Raw genomic sequence first — 22,784 nt, forward strand, 5'->3', positions numbered from 1 at the left:
ATTGGAGGTAATGCATCTTAAGATAGAAAGAGATGAGTCACACAAGATGAGAGGAAGCAGAGAACAAGCGTTTGCTTCTGTATCAGGTGTGCTAGAGCCTCTTGCAGTTTCAGCCTTTAAAATCTAGAGCCCTCTCGTGGATATTTGTAGATAGTGCAGGCTCAGTCTAACTGCCATTTTACTCTTCTTCATTATTTACTGATCAATGTGATGAAGTGATAATACTCACTCATAACTAAAGCAAACTTATGTGTTTTCTGTATTAGATGATAGCATATGCTAGCCACTGCTGCAAATCTTTATTGGGCTAAACCTTCCTATACTTTCAGCCTATACTGCCACTACATGGTGAATTTGTGGAATTACACTGGAGGTGAGAAATATCTGTAGCTGCAAAGAACAAAGAAATGATTAACTCCAATTAACCGATTTATCCAGGATCACTTTAAATGTTTATTGAAACCACAACTATCAAGATGACTTTAAAAATACATTTCATGAAGAGAACAACAGATTAAAATCAACTTCATTCAGTAAAAGAGAAAATAGATTGCATTTCTTGAAAGGATTTTTGATGAAAAAAATAGAGTATTCGGCACCAACATACATTGAGACATCATTGGGTTTATGATGGAGTAAAATAAAAGTAAAAGTATTACTTAACTGTTCAACCCTTGATAATGGACAGACACATGTCAGTGTACCAGCAGGCTCTGTGTCAACCCCTCTTTGAACTCAAAGAACTATTTAATCCTCCACTAGAGAGATGAATTGCACCAGATTTCATGAGCATAATCCAGATGTATCCTAATCCATCTGAGCATGCAGCTAGACAAAGTGAATAATAATAAAAAAAAAGGCACAAAAGTTTCCATTTTTTTTAAAGTAACAGATATCCCCCCAAAATACAGCACTATAGATACTCATTGTTTGGGCAACAAAGAACTGTTTTACTATCGCTTTAAGGATGGATGGATGTATGCAAGTTTTAAAAAAAATCAAATGTGACAGCTATACATTACAGGCCAACTTTGTTCCCTTTTACATGAGGTAAGCTAAGTGGAAGGCAAAGGCCAAATGCAGAAGATATAAAAATGAAAATAAAAAAACTATTCCATAAAACATAAACATTAACACAAATATAGTATTGCTCCAGCAGTTAAGCTGTTTATACTGTATTTTGTGCTGTTTATACCCTGTCATCATAGTCTGTGGGTCTAGTCTCAGCACTGCCCGATTAACTGCAGCTAATAGCTTCTCCACAGGGTGCCTGTTTTACAGCAACTTCATGCCAGCAGCAGACAGATACAACTAGACAGAGGTAACATGTAATACCCACATACTGTGCTTCTGTTAACCAAGCTCTGTTAGTAACCATAATGTGTGTGACAGCTCCACATTCAATAATGCAAGGCAGTTCAGTGTATCAACATCTTGCAATGCTGTGTACTTCAAATGTGTTTATATCTTGACTATGATGCAACAATCAACAGAATATGGTATTTAAAACAACATTTATCTACAGTTTAAGGATAGTTTAATAATTTAGTTCTGTTCCTGTATTACAGTTGTACATCAGCAACATTTTGTATCTTGCAGGCTAAAACTTATCTAGGTTTAATAATGATCAAGTTCCCAAAAGAGCAACACAAAACTGAATCCGATGATTTCACAGTACAGACGACTGGTAACCTGATCATAGATAAATATTCTTAAGGAAAAAGGCAAACATACTCATGTTTTCATTCACAGAACTCAAGTTACTTTTTTCTCATTTAAGCCTGCAGAAATCCTCAGTCATCCTATCATCCACTCACACATGCACACGTATTTACACGCAAACACACATTTCTTCCCTGTGTCTTCTCACACATACATGGCGGGCGACACAAAGCTATCACCACGATTGACATTGGGGCCTTCATAATATTCCTGGGGGTCGCTGTCAGTGTGCATGTAGGGAGGTGGGACCTCATTGTTTCCGGGATCATCCCAGCCAGAGGGGGCAGCAGAGAAATAATGCTTGCCAAAATCTTCAACACAATTGTCATCATCATGGTAGGCATCCAGGTCCTGCCAGCAACAAAACAACATATTATCCTGGATGTATGATGGAATTTACCTAACACATACTATGTGTCTACACAAATCCTCATTCCACTAGATTCTGTTTCCAAAGGAGAAGGGGGGGGGGGGGTAAACAAGTATTTTACTGCCTCACATCCCCACATTCTGGCAAAACCTAATAAATTAACCATTGTTCATTCAACCACTGACCCACACCATTACCCAAATTCAAACACCCATCAGTGGTGTCTGATTAGACGTAGTTGGTTTCCAGACCTCTGATTTGCTCCCCACAAATAAAGTGGTAACTAAATTGCCATTCAGTCTGAACATTAGGCGAATCTGAGGTATTCTTCTGTGAATTAATGATCCACAGTCCTCTTACATTCATTCTATTGGATGGGATATTGATATGGTAAAATACATAAAAGACACAAATCCTTATGTATCCATGAATTTACAAACTGACTACATTTGAAATAAATAAAAGATCTGATAATTTGAACATTACACATTACCCTTTAAACCCTTAACTGCAAGGTTCCCTTAAAAAACATTAAAATAGAATCACAATTTTTTTCACATTTTGTAGGAAGAACATTATTCATTAAACACCTATTTTATTTATTTGAGGTTGTCATATTATAATGGTGTTCTCTCTCCCTGTTGAACATAATGTCTGCAGTTAGATAGGGCTGGCCTAGCCTTGAACCATCCCTTAGTTATGCTGCTATAGGCCTAGACAGACGGGAGACTTCCCATGATGCACTGAACAATTATTATTATTAGTCTTATTACTACTACTACTACTAGTACCACCTGTTTTTAAATTTATATTACCACTACCATTACTTTAACCCTCTAAATGGAATTTGCATTGCACAATGTTCTCTTTCCTTCTGTGTGCTTATGCACTGATGAAGGGCCGATATTTATGAGAGGATGAAGGGGTATAGTACAGTGTTTTTTTTGGGCACCAAATTACATGTCAATGTATCATCCATAGTGAGTGTGTGTGTGTGTGTGTGTGTGTGTGTGTGTGTGTGTGAGATAGGCTGTGTCAAGATAATTATCTGTCATATTCAGTGATGATGGGTTAATTATGTGTCCCTCAGTTTGTGACATGCAGTCCTATATTGTGCAGCTAAGTATGCTGCATGTCCCTCTCCTGGTAGAATCTATTGCTTTTCACTGCCATCTAGCTCTGTGAAGTTTGGGATTAACAGATCAAATTTCTTAATGTATTCCACTGTATAATTTTTTCACATTTTAAGAAGAAATGCATCTCTGTCTCTACCTTCCCTGCTGTGCAGTGACCACAGACTATTTCTTCTGTTGGTAGCTGGGATTGTGTTGTCCTTTCTCTATAGCTAGACAGTGGTCACTGAGTCTGTACTTGGTCAGAAGGATCTGTCTCTGCTTCGTATCTTTGACGGTCAATAAATACTATGTCAGTTTAAACTCACAGTATAGGGCCAAAAAGTTTTTGTTTTGTTTGTTGAATCATCCAATGCTCCAGGTGAGCATCTGTTGATTTAATGATTTGGTTTACTCTGATTAGTGGTTGGAAAGCAGTGATGGTTTGAGGTTGAACAGTATTGGGTATTATTTGATCTGTATGTCTCAGGACCAGCTGATAAAAGGGACTCATTTGGGGGTTCAGTTCTTGGGTTTGTAGTGCCTGAAATCTCTGTCCTGGGGGCTCAATTTGAGATGTAACCAAAACTTAAGTCTTGTGGGTAATGGCCTAATTGTGCCCTGCATGCTTTACTTTGTGTTTTTCTTTAGATGTTTAATATGGATCTACAGAATTATGCATGCAGGGCCTCTATGGGATGCTTGTCCCATCTAGTGTAGTCCTGATGACTAATTGGACCCCAAACTTTACTAACATAAAAGGGCTGTTGGTTGGATGACACTGTCAGATAATTTAGTCCAAATTCAAATTGGCATGTCTATTTTGTAAAATGGTCTTTTAATAGCATAAAATGCTCTACTACGCTATGTTGCATTCTATGCTATGCTGTGTTCTATGCTTTTTGTTGCAGTGCATTTACTGCCAGACCAAAGTTACATGAGGCACTGATTTGCAGCCCCTCTCTCTCTCTCTTTCTCAATCCAACCGGTTGTGGCAGATGGACGCCAACCCAGAGCCTTGTTCTGTTTGAGGTTCTCTTGTCCGTTAAAAGGAGTTTTTCCTTGCCACTGTCACAAAGTGCCTGCTCATGGTGGTAATTGTTCTGTCTTGGTAAATAATATTATGAAAACTGCAGTCTAGACCGGTTCTCTATGAAACGTAACCTTTGTTAGGATCTGTCGCTATATAAATAACATTTAATTGAATGTTCCCTTACCGTGACTGGCTCAGCACTCTGGGTAGTGTAGTACTCGTTCTGCAGTGGTCTGTCCTCAGTTACTGGGGCATGACTTATGTTTGGCTGCTTCGGGGACACGGACACAGACACGGACACGGACACACACACGGTCAGCATATTTCAGGAGATATAATCAAATGTGTTAACTTTACTATGTGTAGAATAACCTGACAACAGTCTGAAAGATGATACTGTTCATTTGTTGCTGGTGACTCACCCAGTTGGTGGAGCTGTTGGTCTTCTTAGGGGGAGGGGGTTTATATTTGGGTGGACCCCTTAAAGACAAACACACAGATGTCAAGTGAGTCACATGCGGTGTGACATTTCATGTAATGAACATACTGCAAATATCACACAAAAAACAAACGCTCAGAAATAAAAAAACAAAACAGTAGTGAACGATGTGATACTCACTCTCCGTTGAGTTTGCTGTTAACGCGTTTGCGGTACATCGCTATGACAGTTCCAATGATGGCCAAGATTATAATGACTGCAATAATACCTCCTATGATACTGCCTGTAGTATGGCCCCTCTCTGGAAGACGAAATTCTGGAAAATTAAAAGACAAGAAAGAAAATGCTATTAGACCAGAAGTGGATGTGAATTCCCTCTTTAAAGCGATTCTGCAGAAGGATTGGTAATATTTGAACTCAACTGCCAAACCAATACACCCCTCCCTTCAGTGCTCCCTTAGAGGCTCTGCCCCCCAAATTTCAAATCTCCAGCGTTGAAATGCCTTCACCCTTGCCTGGTCATGTAACTTTCTTCTCTGTTTATACTCATCAGACCTTTTCCTTTTTTGGCTGTTTCTCTTGCCAGTGTACAGAACTTGTTCGCCCACTGCCCCCCTCACCCCATCACTCCTGTGCATGAGCACTAACGCCACCTGTTGCTGATTGGCTGGAACAATGTTGTGTGGCAAGGTCCACACCACTTTCTTTGTTTTCTATTTACACAGCCAGGGCTGTGTAGACACACACAAAACTGAGAGCTAGCGAACCATGAATTTAACAAATAGTGCACTGGATTACAATCACTTACTATCTCTTTAACTGGAGGGCACTGCTAAAGTCCATTCTATAACACAGCCTTACTTTTAAAATATTATTTAATGCAATGGTTCACAACATTTTTTCCTTATGAACACTCAAAATAAATCCATGTCCACTCTGAGCCTCTTATCATTTGTTGCGTATATATGTCAATGTGTTGTGAGTAGTGATTCAGATAGTTACATGTAACTTACTTCATAAATACCAGAGTAGGAAAAACTATGCAGTATTTCATAAGAAAAATAAACATCTTTGCACTAAGACTGGAAATAGAGATTAAAATCTATATAACAGCCTCTCTAAAGCTTTTTAATTAATGCTAGAGTGCAAGACTTTTACATGTAATTGAATGTCTGTTACATTCATATTTGGTGTCCGTGGTGATGTTCCAGCACTGGCGTACCAGTAGTGATGTGTTTTATGCCAACGCGCAATGATTGCTTTGCCAGAGCTGAAGGGTGGAGCAACTGCAGTGACAGCAACTCAATATGGCAGAGCCTATACATCATGAGCATGTGTCAACAGTGTTTTGTATTTACTCTCACTGTCAGAAGGGGGAGACAAAAGTTCCGCTCTATGGGTTTAACACGTTCAACTTGTCTCTTTAATCAATACATGTGCTAGGCTATTTCTTGAATGGGTTTGCTAGTTGCCTGGCAACGGCTTGGGGCCATTAAACAGATATGAAGAGCGGTATTGATCATCTTGAATTATTCCTTTAAAAGAAGAAGAAGAAGAAAGCCATGGGATGCAGCAGAAAGCTTTTTGGAATGCCAAAGTAAGAGAACCTTGACTTGTATTTTCATCTTGGTGTGTGGTTTGTGTTCCTAAGGTTAATCATGAATCTCAACACTCAAATTAAAGAAAAGTCAGCGAAAGTTAGAAAGAAATGTTGTTATGATGTTGGACTATGTTTCGTCATCTTTCCTATTTCGTCAATCTCCTTACAAAAACATTTATATAAGTGATGTAGTTTAAGACTGTAGGTAAGATAACTTAAGTTACTCCACACTGTGAGACCCATGACTAAGCGTGGCCTTATAAAAAAGACTCCACAATGAGGATGTGTGCGTGTGTGTTTGTGTGGCTACGTGTCGTGCAACACTGTGCTGGTGAAGTACAGAAAGGGTCTTGATTAGAGCGTTGAATCACATGCGTGATTAAGATGAACCAGACGAATCATGCAGAGGTTCCACTAATGAACCATGACTACACTGAACATGAACCGACACACACTCTCTCTCTCTCTCTCTCTCACACACACACACACACTCTGTGTGTTTGCTGAAGGTGTAGCCCGGCTCATTATCCCCCGCATTCCCAGAGGATTATGCTAATGAGGGGGGCGGTAAAGGGCAGAGAGGATCTGAAGCTCATTTGATGAGAACAAACCCTAGTCCTAGTAATTGGAAGGGTCATGATTGAATGTTGTTAGTCCTCTAATTACAATTCTCCTCTAACAATAGACTACTTTGAATATCACCTAAAATAATTTCCGTTCTTTCACACATACAAAAGTGTCCTAATGATCATCTCTTTTCCCTATTACTTATTATAACCAAGCACATCATCTGTGTACACTAGCTTTGGGATTTTTCTTTTTTATTCTTTTAATTAATAAAGCCTGCATTTGGAGGTTTCTGTGTTCCAGCTACACAATGGGCTTTATGAACATTCATTTTCATCGTGTTATTGTTACAATTTGGGGTCTTTGTTGTACTTGATTGAAAACACTGTAAAGTAAAAACATTGGAATGACAAAATGAAAGACATGAAAAAAGGCAGATCTGAACCTTCAATAAAAAACTGCACTTCAATCCACAGAGTAGCAACAATAAGTCTTAAACATTAAACAAAAGGGTTCCCTGGATATAATACATAGAAAATCTTGTTTTGATGGGGTGAACTGAGTTAATTATGTTGTTTGGATTTTTTCTTTGGGGTACAAATCAGTTTTCCGTAGTTTTTTCCCCTCAACACAAAACTTATGTTGCTCCTATCTTGGGACCAAAACCAACATGTGGTGCCCTCATTGCATCTAAAGTAGTTTTCTGTTTCTGGAGGGACAGACTGCCACAGCAGTGTTTCTTTTATATGTTGTGTGTTTCATTCTCAAGATTCATATGAAACATAAATTATACTTTTCCTGTAAGTACAATCCCAGTGTTTAGACAACCACATATGTTTAACTACATGTATCAATGAACAAAAATCGGTTAACTAAATGTACTATAAGCTATACTTTTGTTACTACTAATACAGCGCGAATGACATGGTATACATTTACATACATACATACATTTGTTCTACTGCAAATGGAGTATACAATACTCTGAACTGCATCTGTTCTTATAATAAAAAGAAAATCTCCAAAAATGTTAATATTTAGTTATTTGGTCAAAATATGTTATTTTGTCAATATTGCCTAACACTAGATTTATAGCAAAACAGTTATTCATGGTGTCGAACACTTCTGTAATAAAGAGATGAGGACAAGCAGCTATTATGCTGAAGAGGAAATATCAGACTGGGCTGCAGGAAATGAAAACTAATTATTCATTCAACAGTCTGTATATCATAAAAGTGTCAAACCAGAAGCTTGTAAAACATACTTTTGTTTCAGCTCACCCATAAAACACAGACTTGGGGTTATAAAGGAACCAAAAATATGAACTTTAAAATGAACAATGCAAAATAATTAGTCAGATTTCTTACAGGGGCTGTCACAAAAGAGGGTGGAGAACATTTAACTGTGGCATTTTCAAAGCCACAATGGTTCTGCACAGAGAGGGTTTTCCATCAAGTCATTTAATGGGAATGGAGGGAAGAGTTGTACAGAAAAAAAAACACAGAACAATAAAAGACTAGGGTGTCTTAAAAAAAATCCTCATGAGATAAAGACAGACTGGATGTGGCATTCAGGCACCATTAGATTTCCAACTGCGACAAAAATTTGCCATTAGACACATCACATCTAATTACATTAATTCAAATGCATGTAGTAAAACCATCCGCCACATGGTGGTGCTGTGTCTCTTTAAAACTAAAGCACTGAACCGCTACAGGGCACGTTCACTCTAAACCTAATATCTGCCTACTAGTCTTTCTAGTCTTTTTTTGTTAGGGCTTCCTCACTCCAGTGCGTGTCTGTTTATCATCATACCGCCCTCCTCCATTTTGGCTCCTGGGATAAAAAAAATAAACAACTCTGTTGTCTTGCCTTATCTCACAGGTGTCATTATCACACCAAAGTCATTTTCATTCAGCAGGTTTCAGGTAGAAAGCTGTTCCTTCCTCTCCGATAACCTCTGATAGAGTAGACAGGGCTGCAGGAAGAGAGGCCAATTTAAAGAAAAGAGGTGCAGTGCTTGTGTGTGAATGGCTTGACTTGAGAGCGTGGCCTCTGTGTTGGCCCTGGACACCAGCCATGTCTTGCACTAATGAAATATCGAGAGAGAGAGCGAGAGAGAGCGAGAGAGAGCGAGAGCGCGAGAGAGCGAGAGAGAGCGAGAGAGCGAGAGAGAGAGAGCGAGAGAGCGAGAGAGAGAGAGAGAGAGAGAGAGAGATCTGGTGCCCCAACACCAGGAGAGCCCTGGAGCTGTTAACAGTGCCTGAGCTAGGCTCGCCTAGCCACATCATCATCCATACCGGCAACAATGACTTAAGGTCCCAGCAGGACAGACTGGCAGACTCTCTGAGGAGAGTCCTTGAGCAAGCCTCCACCAATTTCCCTACCAGCAAGATAGTCATATCCACGCAGCTGCACAGGAGAGACTTCCACCCCCACACTATTCACAGAGTGAATATCAGACTCTCCAGGGACTGTGCCCTCAAACCCAACGTGTTCTTGGCCCACCACCCGACCCTGCACCTGGACTGCCTGTATGATAACATACACCTACACAGAAATGCAGTCCCCACCCTTGCTAGGACCCTGAAGGATGTTGCTCTTGGAAGGAGCCCTACTACCACTCCAAGGGGTAACCACACAACACAGACCCCACGCAGACCTCCAGGACCTCCTAGACCTCCAGGACCATCCAGACCTCCACCATACCCCCCCCCCCGGCCATCAGAGAGGACGGCCAGGCCACCAAACCCACCGCATCACCAACATCACAACCCACAGCCAACACAACACTGGCCACTGATACCCAGCCAGAGAGCCCCCCAGCCTGGAGGTCCTATACCCCCCCTCATCCCAACAGCAGAACCAAGACTACAGGAGCAGCAGCCTATTGGACTGAACTATGCTGCAGCGGTGAGAATAGCCACAGCCCCGCCCCCCTCTGGTGAACTAAAAGACATATTACACATGCTAAACCTGCTCTGCTCTCGCCTCATATAGCTACATGGTGGACATGTAGAGACATCACAATAATTCATAATTTAGCATGTTGGATATCATTTTAAACAAATAGTAATATAAGGACAATTCTTAACTAAAATGTCACTCAAGGTTTAATATTTTATTCATTTACCTACAACACTATTTTCCTCTTTTTACAATTTTTTTTTTCCTTTTCGTTTGTTACTAGTATTATTTTTTAATATCTAGTTTACTATTATTAGTTTTTTAAGGTGTTTGTCTAATTTGTAACCAGATTATACTACATCTACTTATAGATGAAATCGTTTACAATAACATGTTGGAACATTCAAGGTCTGAGATCATCAGCTTTTGGTTTAAAGAGCAGAAATCCAGATTTTAATAGAGAGTTAAAAGATTCTGAAATCATAGTTTTACAGGAGACATGGTGCAGAGAAGATGTTTCCACTGGTCGTCCTCACGGCTACACTGAGATTATTATACCATCAACAAAAAATCCCACACTAACCCAAGGCAGAGATTCAGGAGGCCTGATTATATGGTGTAAATCAGAACTGAGTTCTGATAACCAGTACTGAGAACCAGTCCATCACAGTAATTAAAAAAGAAGAATCTTATATATGGTTGAAAATTAACAAACAGATGATTTGAGCTGAGCAACATGTCTACATGTGTGCCATCTATATACCTCCATCAGAATCCCCCTACTACAACCCAGATATTTTCTCTATTCTTGAGGAGGAAGTTAACCATTATAAAACCATGGGAAATGTATTACTCTGTGGAGACTTGAACGCTCGAACAGGGGAAAGAGCTGACACTATGAACACCCAGGGAGACAAACACTTAACTGGAAGCACCTGCTTCCCCCTCCCTGAATGTCCTGCTAGAAAAAGCTTTGACAAGCTTACTAATACAAGCGGTATGCAGCTTTTACAGCTCTGCCGTATGCTGGGTCTGTACATAGTCAACGGCAGGCTACGAGGGGACTCTCTGGGTCGCTACACTTACAGCTCAGCTGTTGGCAATAATACGGTAGATTATTTCATTACAGATCTAGATTCAATGTCTCTCAGAGCTTTCACAGTCAGCCCCCTCACGCCCCTCTCAGACCACAGCAAAATCACAATCTATCTGAAAAGGGCTCAGTCTAAGTCTGGGACCCCTAGTGCCTGTGAACTGGTTAACAGCACATACCCATACACATGGACCCCAGACAGCATGGGGGCGTACCAAAAGGCACTGGAAAATAAAAACATACATGATTTAACTCATTTATTTCTAACTGAACCTGACCAGCTCTGTGAAAATGAGGAATCCTTAGAGTCCAACCAGTTCTGGGAGAAATGGAACAACCTAAACAAAACCCAGCAGGATGATTTGGCAATCCAAGATGGAAATACTTGGATTAATCACTTTAGTGAATTATACAGTAATATTACAAAAAATGATGATCAGTACAAGATATTCACGAAATGAAAAACTCTGGAGGCGGTGATAAAAAAACAACCAAAACCCTCTAGATTACCCTGTAACAGAACAAGAATTAACAGAAGTCATCCAGTCCCTGAAAGGAAAAAAGGCTTGCGGTATTGATGGAATCCTCAACGAAATGATCAAATACTCAAACCATAAAATCAGATTGGCTATACTAAAACTATTCAATACTATTCTAGCAACTGGAACTTTTCCAGACATCTGGAACAAAGGTTTAATAACCCCAATTCATAAATCTGGAGATAAATATGACCCAAATAACTACAGAGGAATATGTGTATCCAGTGACCTGGGAAAAACATTCATTATCAATATCATTAATAAACGACTTGTCAACTTTGTTAATAAGCACAATATTCTGCATAAATGCCAAATTGTTTTTTTGCCAAATTGCCGCACAACAGACCATATATTTACCCTCCAGACTCTAACTGATCAAGAATTAAACATTAAGAAAAGAAAGGTATATGTCTGTTTTGTTGACTTCCAAAAAGCCTTTGATTCCATCTAGCACGAGGTCCTTTTCTATAGGCTACTTGAAAGTGGCATTGGAGGAAAAACATATGATTTGATTAAGAACATGTATACAAAAAGTGAATGTGCCATAAAGATTGGAAACAAACAAACAGCGTTCTTCTCCCAGGGCCGGGGAGTGAGGCAGGGATGCAATCTCAGTCCAATTCTCTTCAACCTATATATCAATGAATTAGCAAACCAATTAGAGAGTTCCAGCACTTGGCCTCCTCCTGAACGACACAGAGATCAGAGGTCTGCTGTATGCAGATGACTTAGTGTTGCTCTCACCTACTAAAGAAGGTTTGCAGCAGCACCTTAATCTCCTGCAGAGATTCTGTCAGACCTGACAGTAAACACAGCAAAGACTAAGATAATGATCTTTCAGAAACGATACAGAAATCAGGTTACACACAATTTCTATTTAGACACCACTAAATTACAACACACAAAAAACTACACTTACCTTGGCCTCAACATTACATACACAGGGAACTTCAACATGGCTGTGAAAGATCTGAGGGACAAAGCAAGGAGAGCTTTCTATGCAATAAAAAGAAACATTAAAATCTATATTCCAATTGAAATCTGGCTTAAAATTTTCCAATTTGTACTAGAACCAATAATTCTATATGGTAGCGAAATCTGGGGGCCAAAACTTAACAATGAATTGACAAATGGGACAAAACAATCATAGAATCTTTCCATACTGAGTTCTGTAAGAGCAACCTGCAGGTGCAGAGAAAAACACCAAATAACCTGTGCAGAGCAGAGCAGAGCTCGGCCAATACCCCCTCCTACTAAAAATACAGAAAAGATCACTTAATTTTACAATCACTTAAAATCAGTTAACCCCCAGACATCACCACAAAGCCCTAACATACCAGGAGCTGAAACCAGAGAAGAGTCCCCTCAGCCAGATGGTCCTGAGGCTCTCTGCAGTAACAAGTCCCCAACAGCCTCAGAACAGCAACACCAACTCAAGCAGACCAAACCAAATTATCAGCAAGCAGAAAGAAAAATATATTGAATACTGGAAACAAACGACCAAAATACAAAGTAAATTACAATGTTATCTGACCCTAAAAAGAGAATTCACATTGGCAAATTACTTGAGTACAATAAAATGTCCCAAATTAAGAAAAATGTTGACAATATACAGACTGAGTGAACACAGCCTGGCCATAGAAAAGGGTCGCCACAGACAGAGCTGGCTACCACAAGAGGAGAGACTCTGCTCCCAGTGTGACAGGGGACAGATAGAGACAGAGCTGCACTTTCTAACCTCATGCCCTAAATATAAAACACTAAGACAAAAACACTTTGCAAACATTTCCCAAATATACCCCAAATTCAAATTCATATCAGACACACAGAAACTCCCCTATTTACTGGGAGGAATGCCCAAATGTGAAATAAATGCCGCAAAATATGTCTCCTCATGCCATGAAGTGAGGACAACCAGTGGAACCTCAGACTAACAAATAATTGTACAGATTTTCAAATTATTATTTTGATCATTTGATATTTTAGTAATTGTTTTGTTTTTACATTTGATACTGATTTCTTTTTTATTATTTTTTAATCAATTAATTCTTTAAAAAATATATATTTTTTTGTCTATTAATATATACACACACGTTACGGTTTCATTTCTTTATTTTAATTTTTAAATATATATATATATTTTTAACACACAAACATAAACACGCTTACTGTTTTATTTATTTATTTTATTTTTAATATATTTTATTTTTTAACAAACACACACACACACACTTACTGTTTTATTTATTTATTTTATTAAATTTTTAATATTTCTTTTTTTTTCGCGTTTCTTTAACACAAACACACATACGCTTCGATTACTTTACGCTTTAATTACTTGTTTAATGAAATGTATGGGGCTGATTGTTCTTATGTTGTATATATGATGTTTTGGCAATGTTGTTGTTACATTCATGACAATAAAGCTAATTTGAATTGAGAGAGTGAGAGAGTGAGAGAGAGAGAAAGAGAAAGAGAGAGAGAGAGAAAGAGAGAGAGAGCACGTGCACTGTACGTCTGCTGAGCCTGTTTAAATCCCTGTAGCTCTTTGCCAAGGACGTACAACCAGACATGCACTTACCCACACATATAGACCATACACTCATCCAAACACACACTCGTGCATACACACACACACACACACACACACACACACACACACACACACAAATATAGTATTAAGAAGCAACTGGCATCCTCTGCTTTAACCTAGTCAGTCAGTCTGACATATTTACACAAAAACACAATGGTCTGCTTTGTGCCCTTTGCCCTGCTGCCTTTCCAGACATCAATTGCATACACAGACATCTACATGCACATTTAAACATAAAAATGGACACAAAGACTAGCACGCACACAAAACAACACATTTATTTCAGTGGAGCCATGTGGCAGAGAACAGTTCTGTTTCTCAAACCTAACCATGTGGTGTTCTCACTTTACTGAGAATGAGGAAATGGTCCACAGTTTAAACTCAGTTAAAAGGTCAGCTCCATTACTGTCAGCAGATCAGTGCAGGGACCATCCAGTCAGATACACATCTATCCCTTCCTATATGTGAGCCCTCCATTGCTCACCCTTGCCTGCCTGGCCAGCCAGTCAACCATAAACCACGTCTCCCATGAGGCGCAGAGGAGGGGGAGGAAGGAGTGGGAATGAAGGAAGAGGAGATGAGGTTCGATGGTTGGCTGAAACCGAAATTACCACAGACCCACCTCAGCAAGTTGAAAATACCACCAGAATCTCTAGAGATTTAGAATGCACGACTGAATATCGGCCACAGCTCTGGAGCTGGGGGAGAGAGTTCTTCGGTTTTACTTTTCCTCTCTTCATTTTTGTCTCAAAATACTTTTACAGGAAATAAATTCAGGAGACATCTGCACTCCTTAAAAAATGTAATGCATATAAGTCACCGACGGGAAAGCTGAACTGAGGAGAGAGCACTCAGCGTTAGAGGATGTATTGAGAGTTGAGACGTCAGGGTCCAAAGAGTGGAGTTCGGGAGTGTGACATCAAGGAGAGAGGAGGTGAGAAGAGAGGAATCAAAAGAGGAAAAGAGGGTGAGGCAGCAGGAAGAGCCAAGTGAGATGAAGGCTGTGATTAAGAGGCTGGCTTCAGATGAGTACAGAGGGATTTCCCGGCTGCTGCCTGCAACTGTCTGATCACACCGAGGGGATGAAGGAGAGAGCAGAAAGACAAAGATCTCACATCCCTCTCTTTCTTTGTGTTTACACCTCTCACTGAGGGGATTAAGGTTAACATGCTGGTCTATCCTCAGCTTCCCTGCACAGGCCAGGCTTTTGCAGCATTTATCTCTGCCTCCTCCCTTCTCCTTCCAGCCATCCCTCCTTCACTCCCATCATCCCTCTTTTCTGTCATCCCGCTCCATCGCCGGTGTAATTTGGTATTCGCTTGTTTGGCCCTGTAATACGACAGCACAAATCTGCAGCATCTCCCTCAGCATCTCTTATCTCCTGTGCCTAACGAGTAGAGATAAGCCTGTTTTTATTACCCTCACTGACCTCTTCCACAAATCTGTGCACACACAGGCACAGACACACACACACACACCTGCACAGGTTTTTACTACACTGAATGCCTGCTAACGCAACCTTAAAAGCAGAAAACTTCATATCTTCCAGAGAGCTATAGACCCACTGGAGAAAAGGTTGGTATATACATGCTGTAGATTGTCTTGGCTTAAGAGATTAGCAGGCCAGTGGTCCCTATAAACAATCTACCACTTTAGCTGATGATCAAATTCATTTCTAATGGGTTAGCTTGACTTTTTAAAAAAGGACCAAAATAGCTTAAGCCCGAGACGTCCTGTTGCCTCAGGAAGACACCGCCTTGGCCATGTGGCAGTGACGTTGTGGGATCGTCCTGCTTGTGAGTTTCTCTGTATGTCATCTTCCCCTCTTTTCCTCCCTCACATCTTCAAGTCACTCGCTTTTCAGTAAAGTGAGAAACGTCTATTTAATTATATAAATCCACAGTGTTTGATCACCCCACCACCATTAATGTCTTTGAAGGAGCAAACATTTATTTGATTTAGAATTCCCTTTTAATATTGGCGAGTTTTTCTTTGTTGTTTTTAATATGTCAGTGGAAACTTCAGTTTCAGCAGAGGTTTGCCCTTAATGCAAAGCTTGGATGTAACGAGACAAACCGGTTTCAGCTGAAACTAGAGCCTTTTGAACTCATCTAAGACACAGCCTACAGTACCGCTCTGCATAGAAAAACACAAGGCTACCCCGGTCACAGCAGTGCCACGAGATGAGATTAGGGCCGAATGAATTGATGGCCTCTGAAAGAGATTAAGATAAAGAACAGTGCATGTAATTCTATTGCTCACTAAGAGAAAACAGAAATCCTAGCGTTTAGATTTGAAGGTTAACTTGGTAGAAAACACACGCACTATTCATCTATTGACTCATCCATTCAGGTTGAGTTGTGCGAACACCTGCCGAATGCCCTGGTAATACAGTATCCTAATAATAAACTGCCTACATAACTCCACAGAATGGAGTGAGGGGAAGATGGGAGGATAGACTGAAAAAGAGGAAAAGCAGAGGTAAAAAGCAAAGTTAAGCTTTTTGACTAACACTGACAAGGTACATACATGGGCTGCAGGTCTGTCTTTAACCTAGTCAGTCAGTCTGACATATTTACACAAACACAATGGTCTGCTTTGTGCCCTTTGCCCTGCTGCCTTTCCAGACATCAATTGCATACACAGACATCTACATGCACATTTAAACATAAAAATGGACATAAAGACTAGCACGCACACAAATCAACACCACATTTATTTCAGTGGAGCGCACACACACACTTAAATTATTCACAATCACTGCAAGTGTTACAGTGTTGAGTACTGCAGCTACCTCTGACATTCATTTTATGGCAGTTGAAGACCTGCTACTTCCACTACCACAATCAGCGTCGCCATCACCGTCAGTTAATATTCACTGCACTCATGATGCCATTACAATTCACTTCAGCAGAAAACAAATCAGATCAAATTGATTGTGCTTGTTTGGACAACACGACCAGCTGAAAGACTGTGAGAGGACAGACTACTGATCTAACTGAAGGAAACGCTGACTGAATTTGTGTGTGTGTGTGTTTGTGTGCGCGCGTATATGTGTAATGCTGTTGCCAGGGTTTTTGTTTATGGCAGATGATGATGCCGGTCATTTCTAATCTACTGTGATTTCTGAGCTCAACCTTCTGCATTTCAACTGTCTGAGGATTAAATTCATGTCGCTGACACTGTGTTTGGGTGTACATACTGTGAGTGTGTGTGTGTGTGTTTTGACATTTTAAAAAGCTACGTGGTGGTAAAGTGAAAACTCTGTATGGTGTGTGTTTGTGTGTGTGGCACTGCTCTCCCTCTCCCTCTCTGGGGAGACAGTGTGTTCCCTGCCACAGTGCATCAAAGCACACTCAGTTGCCTTTGGGAGAAGGCAGGAACTCTCTCTCCCTCTCTTTCTCCATCTTTTGCTGCTCTCTCTGTCCATGCCTCCATCATCCCTCCCCTCCATCTCCCTCTTTCTTACACTCTCTGACAAGGTCGCTGTTCGCCTCTTGCTGTCTCCCCCGTCAATATTTACAGTCCACTTTACACTGGCACTGAGGTGGCCGACTGCAGCCAGCAGAGAAAGTGGGGTTGCATTAGCCAAATGTAGCTGTCCACTCAGGACATGAATAATCTGTTGTACAACAAACAGCACCGTGTTTCTCTCTCTCTGTTACACACACACACACACACACACACACACACACACACAGGAGGGTAGGAGGTAACAGGTAGAGCTGGAAACAGCGAGCATACACTTAACAGAAGAGTAACAAGTGCTCAGAAGCAGAGGTCAGGTTGTCGTCACATCCATGAGAGCACATTAAAAGTCTAAACCCATTTCAGCACTTTTAAATATTAACATATTAAACTAATTATGATACATTACACCACGGTCTCAAAAATAAAGTGTTGATATTAACCTGCTACATGTTGTATATCTAACATTATAATAATGTTGAACTGTAATAATAATAATACCACCACTTATTCACTATTCTACTTTCTGATTCCACTGATCTGATACACAGAACCTTACATCCAGGAATACATTTAAATGGTACAATCTGTTATCTAAATGTACTAAATCAAGGTTAACATTTGAAAGGTTTGATTACATTAGTATGCTTTGTTAAACACAGCAGTAAAAAGGTCTATCATTTCAATTGTGAACAATTGATTCCAACATTTTGATGTTTTTATCAAGAGAAACCCTTCAGTTAAGGCTGGGAGATATTGTTAAATGTATTAACACGATAATGTGTTTCCAGTATTTCTTGCCACGAAATAGCTGTTGCAAGAAACCCATAGTAAAACCACCAATTTGTGTTTTGTACACATTAAACAAACAACATATAACTTGCTAATTGTTGAGTTTCAGATGGGTTTTTCAAGTTTGGAGTGAGGCTGGTTCCCCCGTGGTTTCTCTATAATAATCTAAAATTGCCTCTATTGCTCCACACAGACGTGAAATCTGTTTGATCTTCTCGTCTCTGCGAGCAAGCGAATAAGCGTATTTCCCAAAATGTCAAACTACTCCTGTAAGTGAGAAATTCAAAGAGGCTTTAAAATAGCAGCAGGTGTCCTTGTGAAACACACAAGAAAATGTGTTTGTATGTAAACCTGTAAGTAATCTGGTTATTATGGTAATCTCTTAGATCACATTTACAGATTATAATTCAAGATGAAGTAACTAGTATCTGAATTGGAAAGTGATTTAGGAAGGTAAATTACACACCCAGGTAAATACTGTAGTTTAGAGTAAATGTTGCAATTGGAGAATATCCAACCACCTTTTTCCACCTCACAATGCCTTTAGGCTTCCCATCCATCTTCTTGCCCTACTTCTTCCGCTCTCTTCACCCCACACCACCCTCTCCTCCTCTACCAGTGTCACTGTGGACTTGAGGCCAGGCAGTCGGGAGCAGCTGGTATGTTTACCTGCCCTCCTAACCACTGCTAACCTCTGGCTAGAAGGGACTCTCACCTCATTACCCACCACTCAGCCACACATACAAGCTCAAACTCTGCTATCCTCTTAGATTTCTCCCCTACAGCCAGGATGATACACTGTAATAGACTCCGTGTACTGCAATCCATTCAGCAGCCTGCTGTGCAGAAATGTAAGATATAATGAGAAGGGAAAAAATATAACACCTAGGACTTGGCTACCGCTCCTTGCCTCCCTCTTTCTCTATAGTGTGGAGAGTCAGTTCGTTCATTTCTCTCAACTCTCACCGACTCACATGAGAGTGCTCTTCATGTCGCCCTCCTACCAAGTTCCTCACACAGACTGCCAGAAAGGAAACAACGCACAGCGGAAGAGTGAGAGAGAGAGAGAGAGATGATGAAGGAGGGGAAGAGACTGTGGAACGTATAGGAAAGAACATGCAGAACTGAGAGAATAGAAGATTCAAGCTGGAGGGGTGGAGAGGTAGACGCTGAAGATGAGTGGGAGGGAAAGGAATCCAAGGAGAAAAAGTATGTTGCATGAGAAAAGTTGCAAATGTCCCAGTCTTTCAGCTTGATAACATGAAATGAATGATCGCCCTTAAGAATTTGATAATGATTTCCTTTCAAATGTTGTTTACTATGTTTGTACCTGCTGTATTGTTGACCACAAAGTAGGCAGCCTAAGACAGCCTCAAACGGAGTCCTGAGAGTGCCATAGCAGTAATAGGCCCCATCTCTCCCTCAAACTGCCTCTCATCAGCTACTGATTAATGACACACCGAGCCGTAATGGCTCCGCGTGCTCGCCACATTTATTCACTTCCCTCTTCATCCCATGCCCCTGGAGAGAAACCACAGCAATGCGAACTGTGGAGTAACCCAAAAACTACGCTCTCACCAAACTCGAATTCAAACGCTCATTAAGAAAGACATTTCCTCCATTGCCATTCAGTTATGCATTGCCACTGGAAGCGGGTGGACAGAAACTAGAATACAGAAGAGATGGGAAGGTGGAGAAGAAAGCATTCAGAGTGCAATTTATCTGTATGGGAATAAAGAATGGTTTCATTAGAGTTTAAATGTGGTTGATTGGCTGCTTGGCATGGAGGGCTGGTGATCTACGCAGTGGTAAAAAGGATGCAACCTATATTCTGGCACAAGATGTATGAACAAACACTCAATACACACATTCACTACACTTCAAATCTGCGCCTCTGGATATATAAATGACTGGAAGAAAAAAAAACCTGTTTGTAACCAAAACTGTCTTCCTTCTTTGATTTCTGCGACTGCTGTGCATGTGACAGAATTCTCAAAGGTCATCACTGTGTTTGTTGTACAGCTCTGTCAACAAGATATCACTCTGCAGCGCTGCTGTAACTCACTGGCCATTGTCTTTAAAGTGCAAATACAAACATATAAATGTGAGCATGACGCACACGTGTCGAGGCCTTGCATGAGCAGAAAAGGGAAAAAGTGAACACAGACAACATCCAACCTGACATGCTTTCTAATGCATGCAAATATTCAGATTCATGGATGAGCTTCAACCCTCACGTCACAGATGAAAGATATCAAACTGCCATACATACATCAAATGACATTACACAAAGTAGCCACCGTTAAAAGCTCTCGCAGCATCAATAATAAATAAATCTACATTCTCCTTCATCACCATTTTGGATGCACTGAAGGCAATACCACCAATTTCATTGTTCCAAACTAAACATGGTTGCAGACACAGGTTAGTTATTTGAAATGCTCTTTCATGCACTTTCCATCTGAATGTTCAGATATGGCCAAACTCCTCAATCTCCTCCACCTTTCATCTTTGCCTATTTACATCCTCCTGCCCTGCCATCTGTGCGGGGATGTCTGTTTATCAGTGAGTGTGTTTGTTTCACAGCAGCAGTATTTATGTTCAGCATTTGAGAGTGTGTGGGGTAATCAATAGTGTTTCAGTGAAGGACACTTGGGAGCAGATTGGAACCCAAATCCAAGCCGGCATGAAAGACAACATGACAGAAACACTTGCTGCTCGACCTGAAGGGGGGCTCAGTGTGACATCTACTCTGACTGTTAAGAATGCACACACACAAACACGCCTGTGAACCCATAAGAGTCTTCAAATACAGTTACAAACATTTACACCCTGCTACATCAAAGCAGGCAAACTAATGAGTTATTGACTGATGAGCGTACACACACATAGCATTGTACATCGCAATGGATCCATTCCACATATAACGGACGTGACCAGCGTCCTTGTCACAACTACACAGAGTGTGCTATAATGAAAATGTGTGTATGTGTGCACGCCTGCCTATTTGTGTGTGCGTAGTGCATGCATGTGCTGTGTTCACTGTGTGTACACAAGTCATTATTAGAGGTTTAGTGTGTGCTCACCAGTCAGTCAGGCTCTACTCAGAGGAGTCAGCTTAAGGGCTCATAGCAGCTCCCTGAGGAGACACTAAATACCATCAGCCGTTTAAATCCATCCATGACCATTTTAAATATGCAGCACACACTCACTCCATTTTTAATAAGGGCTCTGAGCAAGACAGAGGAAGAAAAAAGGACAGGAAAGACAGAGACAGACAGAGGGAGAGTAAAAGAGGGGGGCAAGACTAGAAATGGAGGCAGGGGGAGGAACATGAGGGCAAAGGAGGGAGCAGAGTCTGTTACATTGATTTCTTGGCAGTTTGGAACCAGCCCTGATTTGCCTGGAAAAGCCACAGATGTGTCAGAGCCAGTTAGGCACGGCAAAAGAGAGGGAACACGCATACACACCCAACTCAGTCACATGCATGTACACACAGCACATATGCAGACAACATGTGTATATACACGCACGCACACACACGGAAATGCTCAGAAATAAAGAGAATACACAGCGTGCACTTCAAGTGTCTGCAAGTATATGTGGATTACAAAAGCACCTGTGTGAAAGAAGCAAGTGAAAGCCTGGGATGATCCAAGGGGTTTTGATGCCTTTCTGAGGGAAACCAGGCATTTCTCACTGAAGGAAAGTCAAAAATAGATACTATTACACACGCCTAGATGGGCAGTAATTTTTTCCTTAATCCCTAGCTTAACTTAGCTCAAAAACCTGTCTGCTCTGCTCAGCTTTCAAAACACACCTGACTGTGTGCGGGTGCATGCCTGGCCCAGCGGAACAGTCGGATGTACATTTTGATCTCAGGGCGGATGAGACATTAGGATCAAAGTCGGGGACTGGGAAGAATCTACTGATCTTAGCTCTAAATCCATGAGCAACCTCCAGACAGACTACCTGATTAGCTAGGAATTTGTGGCCTGTATGCGGTATGAGTGAAGTGACAGGAATATTGATGATAAAGCCTGGGGCAGAATTGTATCTAGGACCATTAGGTAGCTCAAAAATGGCACAAGCTAATGTCACGTTTAAGGTTTTCATTTCCATTGGGGTCACCTCTGCTTTGACAGATGCTCCTGTCTTTGTTAGATCTATTAATACAAAAGAGAAATATATAAGTAATTGATTTTTTTAATATGAAATGAAGTCAATTTAGATGAAGATATGGAGCCTAAAGAGTAGAATAGTCTTTGACTCTGTTTCATTTGGTGTTTGTGAAATTTTCATTATTCATTAATCTGCTCATTATATTCTTGATTAATTGATTCATCTTTGATCAAATCAGGAAGAGCAGAAAATCCCCACAATACAGACACTAGAAGTAGTCAGCATTTGGCTTTTTTTTGTTTGAAAAACAACTCAAAATTGTGATTGACTTTAATTAATCAACAAAACATTTCAGCTCTAGTTGAAGTGAATAACATGGAGGTTTGGATTCTACAGCTTTAGTGGTTATTTTCCATTTTCAAGAAAT

General features: G+C 40.6%; 1 protein-coding gene across 2 annotated transcripts in view; it reads right to left on the reverse strand.

The window, feature by feature from the left end:
• Positions 1 to 429: 429 nt before the first annotated feature.
• LOC119897390 (nectin-2-like) overlaps positions 430 to 22,784 on the reverse strand; it is an 80,756-nt gene continuing 58,401 nt past the window's right edge. The window contains exons 7-10 of one of the 2 annotated variants that reach the window (XM_038711057.1): positions 4,857 to 4,992; positions 4,660 to 4,717; positions 4,422 to 4,508; positions 430 to 2,073 (exon numbers count right to left, since the gene is read on the reverse strand). In XM_038711057.1, coding sequence (XP_038566985.1) covers positions 1,867 to 2,073; positions 4,422 to 4,508; positions 4,660 to 4,717; positions 4,857 to 4,992 — 488 coding nt within the window. In that variant the 3' untranslated portion in view covers positions 430 to 1,866. The remainder of the gene's footprint in view (positions 2,074 to 4,421; positions 4,509 to 4,659; positions 4,718 to 4,856; positions 4,993 to 22,784) is intronic. The other variant, XM_038711058.1, reaches the window with a different exon arrangement.

The sequence above is a fragment of the Micropterus salmoides genome, unplaced genomic scaffold (genome assembly GCF_014851395.1).
Source record: "Micropterus salmoides isolate LMB-PRFRI ecotype aquatic unplaced genomic scaffold, ASM1485139v1 Ms_hic_scaffold_11, whole genome shotgun sequence".
NCBI lineage: Eukaryota > Metazoa > Chordata > Actinopteri > Centrarchiformes > Centrarchidae > Micropterus > Micropterus salmoides.